The sequence below is a fragment of the Gopherus evgoodei genome, chromosome 2, assembly GCF_007399415.2.
Source record: "Gopherus evgoodei ecotype Sinaloan lineage chromosome 2, rGopEvg1_v1.p, whole genome shotgun sequence".
Lineage (NCBI taxonomy): Eukaryota > Metazoa > Chordata > Testudines > Testudinidae > Gopherus > Gopherus evgoodei.
Window position 1 is genome coordinate 34955203 of NC_044323.1, and position 12600 is coordinate 34967802.

Consider the following 12600-nt stretch of genomic DNA (forward strand, 5'->3'; position numbering starts at 1 on the left):
TCCAAGCCATTAAAGGAGGTTGGGGTTTGATGCAGACTAGACTGAAGAGAAAGATAAGGCCAAATACAAAGATTTTTTGAACTGGGTTGCCCATCCACTCGTTAAAAATAGTCCTCGTGTATTCAAATATCACTAGGGAATACAGTGTCATGATCATTTGAATCTCACAAATACTAGAATAGAGTCCACCAAACAAAATAAAAACATTCAAAGTTAAAGCTGCAACTTCATCACTAACAAGCTGTGGCTCCCAGATTTTGAAGAGTTCCCTAAAGAGCAAATCATTTTACATATATACATGTGACTTTGCCCAAGTCAGCCAGGGTGCATAAAGGATCACGTTTCATTTGCAAGAGTCAATAGAGCTTGAAGCCTGGCATGGTCCACTTTCAACAGCTGTATCCATGAGAGAACATTTTGAAGACATAGCTCATTATATAAAAAAATCACAAAGGGCAGGATCTCCACTGCAATGTACAACCCACCAACAGTGATGGATTAAGACAAGTTCAAACAAAAACATTGTATGCATTATGGTCTGTCCTCCCCAATAAATAACAATTTCTTGAAGTACAGAAAGAAACATATTCCACCTCTTTTTAGGAAATTCTCATGGCCCCTTCCTCCCACCCTTCCAGGGAAATAGGCAAGTGGGATTGGGCCTGTAGTTCTTCAGTAATCTGTGCCTTCTCTATCCCCCCCACTTGAAAAGAAAAATAGAAGGGAAAGAATGAGGGTGGGTGGGTGTTTGTTGGTATGCGTATGTCTGGGAGAGATAGAAATCAATAGACAGAATATTTCTAATATGCTTTCTATTTCTAATATTCTAATTTTTCTTGGTTTTGAGGGGCTGAAGTGTTTTATAGGGACATAGTTACGGGATTCCCATTCACGTCAGTGGGAGTTGCACAACTAAACTTGTGGAAGATCACTGTTTTTTTTTAATTCTTTTGTGCAGTTTATTATCATTTCTGTGATGTGTGTAACAGAGTTCTGCGAAAAAACAGAATAGAGACTAAAGGAAAAAACCATGATAAACAGACTTTATGACTGTAATAGTCTCATTTTATTTATTTAATATTTCAAGCTAAAAGATCCAAAATGTTGGCAAACTAAAAGGATACTGCATACCACTTTTTGGTTTTCATGAAATACCATATTCAAAATAACAATATTAAAGCAGAGAGAGGTATCTGTATGTACAATTTGGTTTGAGTTTGTTTCCAATCAGCGTTTCCCATATTATTTCTGTCTGATCAAAGTCTCCTGTCATCAGGATATTTGATGTACAATATAATGTTGAACTATATTTCTGAGTCACTTTTTATCTTCCACAGCTGTTTTTTTTGTTAAGGATGGGAAGCAATTCACATTTCTGCTTACTAGTGCTCTAGAAGGGATTGCTCAATCAGTGTTTTTTTATAGCTCTGTCTTAAAGTGGTATTTGAAATTACTAAAGATGATGGCTATGTTTGCTGTAGTTAAGTGGAAGTGTATATTTTAAGAGGCTATTGCCTAATGGCCATACCTAATCCATGTCAGGGATCGGTCAAAACCAAACGAGAGTCAGCAAAACTGGTTTTGGAGGGTGAAGGTATGTTAAAATTCAAATGTGCAGAGGAAAATAAAGGCATTATTTAGCATAAGTTGACAACCTGAGCTGAGCTATAAAGGAAATAGGAGCTCTAATTATCCACATACCTTGGAACATGTAACGCCTTGAACAGAGGCAGTCCTTGCTTGGTCAGACCAAAGATTATTGTACTGTGTAAAGTTTTCATATATAACCATAACTTATAACTCAGTAACTAAACAGAGTTTTTTCTGTAGAGTGTATTTTGCACACCCTTTTATTTAAGGGGTGCCCCCCTCTTTATTACTATCCTATGCCAGTAAGATCTGATTTTATTTAAGATCAGAGGAATTGGAACTGGGCTTAGTTGGCGACCCTCATAAATCTGAGCTCTGACCTAGGGGGAACTTAGTGACAGTAGGTAGCTGCATGAATACAAGGTCTCAGGCATGGCGGGGTCATGATCTCCATCCCTGAACAGTGCTGTGAAAAAGGTTTGTGTGAGTTAGTAAAGGCACAGAGACAGCCAGACGACCTAAAAGGTACACAACTGCCATTACAGCAATGCAATACAAAGATGGGTAGATTTCAAGTTTCCAGTTATTATAAATGGTTTGTTAATATGTATGTGCTATAATACCAGAAAAAGAAACCTTTCAAATTGTTCAAAATATATGACACATCAGTCTAGTAGGAATGGGCACAGCATTGGCTGCCAGGAGAGATTCGGTCATAAGACTGGTTTATGTGGTCTTGGGAACACCTCCCTACATCAGTTTCACCACCAGGAAAAGGAGAATAAATAATACTTGCCATGGCTACCTAGTACAGGCTCTGTGAAGGTTAATTAGTGATTGTTGTTACCGTGCTTTGTATTTGACAGGATCTATGTGACTGCAAAATATTTTCTGTTTTTATCATATAATGACAATGAACTGGGGAAGAGGATAGGAATGTTATTGAATATGATCCTATTGCAGCTTCCTAGAAAGACAGATTTTCTCTAAGTTGCCTGAAAGTACTGAACAGCCACTTTTTTCTTTACAAACTATACTGTTTTTATACCAAAGAATATTGTCCAACCTATTTAGGGTGAAATCCTGACTTGAGCGGGGTTCCATGTAGGCTCAAGGGTTAAACTGGAGAGATGCAGTTCTAGCATCAGGCTCTTAAGTTGTTCTCTGCTGCATATGTTCAATATTTTCTAGTTCTGGTCTGTTTTTCTATTGGCTATGTTCAATCTGAGGTATACTGCAATTCTAGGGAAATGGAATTCTTGGAGTTGAATTAACATCACCACTGGAATGGCTGGTGAGTGGTTTAATAGATTTGCTAATAAACTGTAAGGTTGGCAACCTGTATTTCATGCCAGAGCAGAGTCCTCTTAGGTGGGACAGGGTTGCTAGCGATTATGAAACTGCTTCTGCTTGCATTCAATCCACTGTAACAGACACACACACAGGCCCAGAAAGAGACTAATTAATGAACGCTGCTGAAGACTGCTATAGCAACTGACACTTCTGCAAATAATTTAAAGAACTGTAGTTGCACGGGTGCTTATGTTAGCTGGCATGTTCTTTTGTAATATCCTTAACCCATCCCTCAAAATTGCCCAGAATGGTGACTCTAAATATGACCTAATCCTGATTTAGGGACTGATGACTACCCAACACATTTTAGGAGGATACCAATAGTTAGTAACAGATCAATGTGGCTTATCTTGCTGATTGCTATGTTTCTTAGCATCATTATATCTAAAGTATCTTACTGCCAAACTACCCTTACAGAAAAATTCCATGGAAGTTAATAGCGATGAAATCTATAAGGTTCTTTAGAAATGTAACACGGATCTGTAGCGAGTGACTAAAAATCTATAGAATTTAATTTAGAATTATACCTTGTCATAGAGCTGGTTGGTTTGCTTTAAATACCAACCAATAAAATTCTACATCAGCGCTAGAATTATCTATTTAATTTTATAGGAATGCTTAAACATCCTACAGAAAGGTTGTAATTCTCTATTAAATTATATAGGACATTTCCACAACAGATAAAAATCTTTTTTTCCTTTTACTAGTTGACAATTTGGATAGGTTAAAAAGGTATTCAATAGTATTTTAAAACATCTCAATATGCATAAACAAGGTTTTAGTAACAATGCAAGCAATGAGAGCCTGGTCTGCTCCGGAGCTGAATGTGGGATCATAAAGTCTCCTCACTGACTCTACTGGCTGCTGCTCCTCTCTTTGCAGGAGCCGGTCTGCATACTCAAGCCCACATCACTGCATTGGCTACATTTGGGTGACATTTTCAAGTTTCCTTTCCAACCATAAGGGACAGAAGCAATTTTTAAATACAATGTAAGCAAGATGCTAATACCCTCATACGATTCAGAGCTATAGTCACAGGCAAGTTCCTATGTCTTAATCCTGCCTTGTCTATGGCTGTATCTAAACTCTGCAGAGGGAGGGCCCAGCAGAGCACATGCGATCATACTCTTAATATCTGCACAGTCTGCTGTGCGCGCTATGGGATTTTGACTCCTCACATAGGAAGAGCTTGTCTTGGGTGGAGTTTGTGAGGATACCAGTATTTTTTTTTCCCCTGGCAAGTCCAGATTGGGGATATATATTATAGGAGACATGCATATGCAGTGAAATTCACCCCTTTTCAGAAAACCAGCACAAGGGCTATGCCTTACCTAAACCTTGTGCTGGCTCCCTGCATAGGTGTGAATTTCACTCTGAAAGAAGAATAAATCCTGCCCCTTTAGAGTAACCACTGGTAACAAGGAACTGATTGGTTCTCATATCCTTTGCTTATAGCAGGGGTTCTTAACCTGGAGTGCACACACCCCCTGGGGGTGCGCGATTCCCTTTCTGTGGGTGTGAGACATGCCAGATTTTTTTTAGAAGGTAAGTCATCAAAAACACAAATTAAGCACGAGAATGTAAGTACAACTAGTTTGTTTCATCGAACCTATGTATTTATTAACATTGTATATTACAGAAATCATTAAAAATGTATAAACAAAAGTATATCTAGGTATAACGGGTGCGAGAACTTAGTTTGAGAACCAAAGGAGTGCAGGCTGCAGTAAAGGTTAAGAACCACTTGCCTATAGCCTTGCTTCTGACACTATAGTTACAGTGAATTCCCATAAGATGTTAATATCTACAGGACTCTGAGTTACGGTGTAGATTGGTGTATTCTGTACAATTAAAAAAGAATGGTCTTACCTGCGCTGTCAGTATTGCTTTTACTGGACATGGTTTTCACCATCTTCTCACTAAAGAAAGAAAGAAAAGGAAAGTCAGCTTTAAGATTTCCAAAATGGAATTTTTCTTGCAAGTATCTATTTAACCAACTTTAAAGGACTAGCTTTACTGTAGATTTGCAGTGAGGTTTATCACAACTAAATAAAAATTACTCTGCTGACCATACAAACTGGGTTTTTGTTGTTGTCGGGTGGTTTTTTTGGTTTTTTTGTTTGTTTTTTTATTTAAATTGTGGGTGGATTGTGGACTTGTTTTCATTTTTTCAAAATAAGCTTTTAAATACAGGTTAAGCAAAGGGGTACATTTCCAGCACTAAGCACAGAGATTTAACCATATTATTCCTATTAACATCAACAAGAACAATGCAGTTCAATCTCCATTCATTGGCTGGAATACTTTTCCCACTCTGCCTAACAATCCAGCTCTTATCAAAAGTGATAAAAAAAGTTTTTAAATGTTGAGCGTTCGGTCTTCTGTTATTACATTAAAAGTTTAATTTTGCTAATTGATCATTAACAATAATTACAGAGAAACAGATTTAATGAATTCTTTTTTTTACCTAGAAGCATCTTTGCTATTACTTGTATTTGGCCCTTTAAAAAGCGCAGACTGAACAAGACCAGTTAAACTGGCAATCTGTTTCTCCATGGCTTGCATCCTCTCTCTGTAAGACAAGAGAATCGTTTGTTAAAGCCGGATATATTTGCTTTCAGACTCATTTTTCTAGATAAATGATTATCACAGGATTGGAAAGATGTTTGTGCAAAGGCTCATGGGTATCAATTTGCATACACCTTGTTAAAAAGGTGGCTACATCCTGGTTTTAGACAAAGTGTCGTACGATAACAAACAGACAATACAAAGACATCTGCATGGGATAAAAAACAGATGATAAAAAGTATAGATTTAATACAGTGATCTCATGAAAAAGGCACTTAGCTCGTCAGCTAATACCTCCTGGAAATTATTGCAAATCATCCTCCTCAGAAACAATTCTGCAGCTATACATATATTTTCCTATGGTTTTTTAAATCTCCATTGGGACTAGAGTTTTACCTGAGTATAAGGACTACAGGATTAAGGACTTCAACCTCCTTGTTGCTGGCATTTTAACTATGTGCAAAATCAGAATCTTTGCTTCAGAAGCATTTTATCTGCTCCAGGTGTGTGCTTCCTACCCAAATTCAGAATCCTTTGTATTTGACATCACAGCTGTCTGCTGTGGAAATGATTGCAATGTCACAATCACAGGCATAGGACTTCAGGTAAAGCAAGAAGACATTAACTCTAAAATGAAGAGATCCCATTGTCATGCAAATATCCTAAGTAATTTAAAAAAGCAGGTGAAAAGAAATAGAGATACATGGTACATAAGGGCTATTGGAACATAATATGGTACAAAGAAATATGGTACATAAGGGCTATTGTCAATATTTTCCTTGAAGTGCTGGTCTGTATTAAACAACAAGGATCACATTTTTGGATAGGGAAGCTGGATGTCCATGCACAATTGTGTACCTATATTTGCACTTGTAGTAAACATGAGTGTACATACAAATCAGGTATATGCCCATGCAACCAGCTCAACAGGTTCCAAAATAGCAATTTGCACACACAATCCCTTGATTTTCACATGTCATCATGGTAACTGCCTGCCTGTAGACACATAATAGCGTATGGCCTCAAGTCTGCCTTTCTGAAAATTTGGCCGTAAATATTTAATACATTTAATGTTTTACACATGTATAAAATGTGGCATGACACTATATTTTTATCTTTACTTCCCTAGAGAAATCAGTGGGACATCAGATTAATGCCATTCCAGAACATGCTAAGAATCATCCGAAAAACAAGATGATCAGTAACAACCCCTCTCAAAAGATGAGTGGCCTGATATAGCAGTGGCAATCATACTGCTTTGCAGAAGATTTTCACAAGAGAAATTGGGACATTCATATTCTGGGCCACTGTAAACTAAATGGTTGGGGGGGACACATTTAGAGTTAGGTTTTTACTACCTTACCACATCCACATGCCATCTAACATGGGAGCTAGGCACATAGCAGTGCCTGCTCTCAGTATCAGGTTTCAGTTCCAGCTTCAGGTTGGTTCCATAAAGAATACTAGTTGGTATGGGAAAGTCAAGCATGAGTTTCAATAAATGGCTGAAGCTAAACGAAGTGATTGAAAGGATGCCACCACCCCTGCCACTAGTCACCAGAGATCGCCTCACACCTACTCTGGACATGAAATTCCACTTTGCTGGGAAGCAATGAGCTGCGTGGAGCTGTGAGAGATTCTGCATCTCTGAAGCCTCCATAAGACGATGTCAAGGAAACAGGACATCAGAAACATCTGTGACAGACAAGATCCTTACTGAAGGCTGAGCAGACACAAAGAAGGAGAGGGATCAGTCAGCTGGCATCAAGGGATAAACTCTGGTGTGTCCGGTCATTGCTTTAAATCCCTCCCTCTCACCTTTCATGCAGAAAGGCTATTTTAAGGCCACGCCCTAAAATGTTAATGAATCTGACCTAATTTATTTTAAATTAAGAAATATGTTGCGTCATTTCTGTTTCCACCATTATTGATTTCAGAGCTAAGAAAAGTGCTTCCAACTACAGTAATCTTTGAAACCATCTAGTGGAACAAAGAGCAAGCACTACACGTCTGAGGTAAAATTATTCTAACAAACTTTAATGCAGTGTTCCTGTCACTTAATAATGAAAGCAGTTTTTCAGGTAATACCACAAAAGCCTTTCTGGATCCAAACTGAACTGGAAGAAGACTATCTGCTTTACTAACATATAAATAACACTGTCTTTCCATCTCACATTTGACAATCTGGAAACAATTTTATTGTTCAAATTAAATTATGGCAATGCAAAACTAATAATGAAAGGTAAGAAAAATACATTTTTATGAGAGAGGGGGCAGGCTGGGAAGTAGAAGACGATGAGGAATCAACTCGTGCAATCAATAGCCCATCTTACTGTCACATGGTAAGAACATTAAGGATGCTAAAGAATGCTACATACAGTCCAGAATTCTTTATTTTGTAAAAGACCAAGCAGGATTTTTTAAAGTGGTTCCATTCTTATGTCCATGTATTTATTATGATCATCTAAGCCAAAAATGTCTTAAGTGGGTGCCGAAAATTAAACATCTAAACTGATATTTAGTCAACACAGTAAAATTAGCCTGATTTTCAGAGAACTCACAGCTCCCACTGAAGTCAATGAAAGCTACAGGACCTTTGGAGATCAGACTACTTCTATTATGGTGCTGAATATGAAGTGCCTGAGTTTGATTATTTTTCTTTTAATCATTAAATTCTCTGAATAAAAGATTGCCATCAGACCCTGTCACAGGATTGTACATAAACATTATGACAGCTGGGTCTAAACAGGCAGATGATCTATAGCCAGTGATGCCTGTGACTCTGTAATTCCAGCTACGGTCTGGAGAAGAAAAATATGCTTTGGTATCCTGTCCCCCTCCTGTCTCCTACGGAGGGAATGTGCTGGCAAGCTTTCCTCCCTGAGTCAGAGGGGGGTTAGAAATAATGTGTTATTGAGACCCCAGTGGCAGGTTGGGATGCAAAAAAAAAAAACCCAGGAGAGGAGGAAAGAAGAATGCATTGCATGGGAGCAGGAAAGAGATGAATGTGCTGCCGCAGCTTTCCTGAGGACCCCTCCAACCATCTTAGTGCGAAGGAAGAATGTGCCCTCATCACCCCATGTCCCATGATTAGCCTCCGTATCCCCCACAGCAAGGGGGAAGGGGAGGGTTGCTTGTTTTCCACTGTTACTAAAGCAACTGCACATTTTGACTGTACAAGAATAAAAAGGAACTTGCTTGCATTGTTTGGTATGATTTTCACAGGAACACTGGGAGAGGCAGTTGTTGAGAGGAGAAGGGCAGGGCAAAGACTGAACATACACCCAGTTCCAACAGCTTTCTCAATCATTCTCGGCACCTCCTGCACAAGCAGCATGATGCCTCAGCAAAGCAAAGTACTGCTGGAGAAACTCCTCAGTATTATTCTTCAGGCATGCAGTTTATAATTCTCTTCCCAGCCAGTTGTTCAGAAAACAAGACTGTCACAGCCTCACCAATCTCACTCTCTCAGAGAAGCACAACAAATACAAAACCTTGTCCTTCTGCAGCCCAATTACTGACAGTTCTGAGGCTTTAGATTCTATCATTCGGTTTATTTCTTGCGATTCAATTGATCTTTGTGTGGAACAAGTCATCACCTGTATTGTAATTGGTTGGGGGTGATTCTGCACTGGGCATTACACTCTGCTACACTGATATCCTTTTCCCACTGGGAAATATCCAAGCATTACTTGTAAGTTCCTTCCCTTTCCTGGGGGCATCTTTTATGTTCATACTGTAGAGGAGCTGCCTCCTGCCTGGCACAAGCACAAACTAGAAATTCAATCATGCAATCGTTCATTTATGTTCATTGTCTACCCTAGGCTATGTGTGCAAACTACCTTGAATACTCATATTTAAATGGCTCTTCAGATATTACCCCAGGAGATACTTAGCATGTTATCCGAGAGCAGGCTTTTTCAATGTGATGACATTTTATGTTTAAACCAAGGTACAGATTCTATACAATTCACCAGGGACAAAGTCAGATACAGGAAAAGACATATTTCTATTTAACCATGGGAGAAGAGCATACGTTAAAACTTTTATCATCATAAAAATAGGCTAGTAATTTGTGTATGAACTGCTTCTAGGCAGAGGGAGAGCTTTGCATTTCTCAATTCCCAATTAAGAGTGGTATTGACAGACCTCACCTGAACTCTCTTCAGCAGGCAAGGTGGCTGGGGTGCAGGAACTCCAGGGAGGGTGTAAAGCAAAGTGTAATGGGAATACTCAGCTTGCTGCACACAATTAAAGAGATGTTTGATTTCCTGCGTAGATTATCATGCATCTCAATCATCTTATAATAAAACCAGAATCAACCTCTCTCACCTACACGGTAAATTAAAAGGAATGCTTTTAAACACTACTGAGTGCAATAATCTTTGCCAATTCTTATACATGAGCAATTATCCCACATCAGCTATAGGAAGTGGAATGTCTTATCTTGGTCACATTCCTCAAATAGCAGGATGCCAAAGTGCAGGTGCCATTCCCCTATACAAATCATATGGGTTCAGCCACTTAGCTTGGCTCATTGGATGAACTGCATGCAGAGAATCTATATGTGATTCTGCCCATCCACAGAGAGATATCACTGCTAGCATTCTTTCTGGAGATACAAATTAGCACATGCCTTTTAAAGGGAGCACTGCCTTCTGTAGTTAGCCGACTCTACTGGCAGGTATGAGGACAGAGCTGTGGCCACTACAACACCTCACTCTTTCTGGAGAGGCTAGTGCTAACAAGTGGTGACAGCATGGAGTAGCAGCTCTGCTCCCCACCCTGCAGTCCCTGTGCAGGAGCCTATGGTAGTGAGAAAACTTCTCAGAGATTTTCCTAACACACCTGGTCTGAGCCAGCCACAATGTACCTTAGCTTTTTGTGTGTGGGAGCCAAAAGTGAAAGCCTAATCAGAACATACTCCTACCACCAGAAAAAACTTGCTTAAAATTAGCTACTCTACTACATTTGATTGCAAAGTGTAAGACAAGGAAAGACCGGCAGGATGTAAATTGGATCGGTCAGTTATCTCAGGTTGATTTTGTCCAAAGTTATCCTGTAGCTAGAGAGTCATCTGGCTAAAGGGTTGGGGGATGGGATGAGTTTGCAAGATCTTTAGGCCCCTGTCATAAACAGATAGTTAAGGGTTAATGTCTCTTTTACCTGTAAAGGGTTACAAGCAGTGAACCTGGACCACCTGACCAGAGGACCAATCAGAAAACAAGATACTTTCAAATCTCGGTGGAGGGAAGTCTTTGTTTTGTGTTGTTTGTTTTTCTGTTGTTCTCTCTGGGTTCTGAGAGTGACCAGACATACCTACAGGCTCTCTAATTTTCTGTTCACGTAGTAAATACAAGTAGAAGGGCGGTTTAGTCTTTTTGATTGTTTTCTTTATTTGCAAATGTGTATTTTGCTGGAAGGATTTTAATTTGTATTTGTGCTGGGGGGAAGGCTTCTCTCTAGTGTCTATAAGCTGAAAGACCCTGTAACCCTTACCATCTTAATTACAGAGACAACTTTTACTTTTTCCTTTCTTTTATTAAAAACTTTTCTTTTTAAGACTTGATTGATTTTTTTTTCCTTGTTGAGGCTCAAGGGCATTGAGTCTGTACTCACCAGGAAATTGGTGGGAGACAGGGAGAGAAAGAGGACGGGGGAAGGTGCATTTCCCTTTGTTTTAAGATTCAAGGAGTTTGAATCATAGTGATCTTCCAGGGTAACCCAGGGAGGGAAAGCCTGGGAGAGGCTATGGTGGGGGAAAGGGTTTACTTTCTTTGTGTTAAGATCCAGAGGGTCTGGGTCTTAGGGTCCCCAGGGAAGGTTCTGGGGGGATCAGAGTGTACCAGGCACTCCAAGTCCTGGTTGGTGGCAGCACTACAGGATCTAAGCTGGTAATTAAGCTCAGAGGAATTCATGCTGGTACCCCATCTTTTGGACTCTAAGGTTCAGAGTGGGGATTTATACCATGACAGCCCCATCACTGTAACACTTCCTCCTACATGCATTCCTTATTGCATTAGTGATGGGGCTCCCACTGTTCACAACTGTGCTGAGGATAAATTAGATAAACAGCTTTTCTGGTTCAACTGCTGGGTCTGCCTATACTCAGCTGTGTCATCCAACAGTGGTTTTATGATGGGAATGACATGCAATATGGTCTTGGATAAGGCCATCATATTTAGCTTGGTATCTAAACATAAGCTTCAAGATGTGAAATGTGACTGCATTAACTAAGAGAACCACTAGCTACTGCTTTCTTTTTTTTCCCACTTGACCTTAACATCCATCAGGATTCTTAGGTGGCATAAAAAGGCAAAGGCAAAAATATGAGTTCAGAAAAAGTTTAATAAACCTCAGAAAATGGTATTTTTATTGCAGAGAAAATGTGTTGCACAATTAAATTGGCATTTCAGTATCTGATGATAGTTGAGTAACAGCACTGATTATTTATATAGTAATACTAAATATTCTGGAATTTTACAACACTTAAGTGTTGTTTTATAAGCAATGTAAATAAATAATAATGCCATTTAATCAAGTTAATTCGGATTAACTGTTGAAAAAATCAAGATCACTTCCAATTTCCCAGGATTCATACATCTGCACTGCCTACAGTCACCTCCAGAGTTAGCCACCATGAACCAAATAGGCCATCCAAAAAATATGAAACAAATCATCTTTAAAATTGCACATAGCCGCTCACTAACAAAGTAAATTATTCTTCTTCTGAGCCTCAGATTTAAGGGCTCATGATTCCTTAAAGATAAAACAGTTCAATCTGTTACACTGTTTGCATTACAATCAACATGGTAGGAGACTTTTAATATCTCTTTTGCATAAGAAAGTTCAAACATTTTAATTTTTTTTTTAACTTCCAGGTGACACTTGAACTTTTTTTGCATCATTGTAAAGCAAAGTTTGTCACACGATTGTTTTGACAAATGAATTAGTCCAAGAATTAATTAGGTGCTCAGGTACCTTGGAAGGAGATGCCTTGGAAATAGCGGAGATAAAATAAATAGAAGAAAGACAATTATCTACAGCAAGCCAAACATTAAACCCCCAACATTAACCTTGACAAACTTG

At 39.0% G+C, this 12600-nt stretch overlaps 1 protein-coding gene across 16 annotated transcripts in view; it reads right to left on the bottom strand.

Moving 5' to 3' along the window:
* KIAA1217 (KIAA1217 ortholog) overlaps positions 1–12600 on the bottom strand; it is a 276578-nt gene that overhangs the window by 67681 nt on the left and 196297 nt on the right. For 12 of the 16 annotated variants that reach the window (XR_003998770.1, XR_003998769.1, XM_030550358.1 and 9 more), the window contains 2 exons: positions 5411–5515; positions 4813–4862 (listed from right to left, as the gene is read on the bottom strand). Coding sequence is in view for 14 of the 16 variants with exons in the window: in XM_030550358.1 (XP_030406218.1) it covers positions 4813–4862; positions 5411–5515 (155 nt within the window). In the remaining 2 variants the exon portion in view is untranslated. The remainder of the gene's footprint in view (positions 1–4812; positions 4863–5410; positions 5516–12600) is intronic. The other 4 variants (XM_030550357.1, XM_030550356.1, XM_030550366.1 and 1 more) reach the window with 1 other exon arrangement.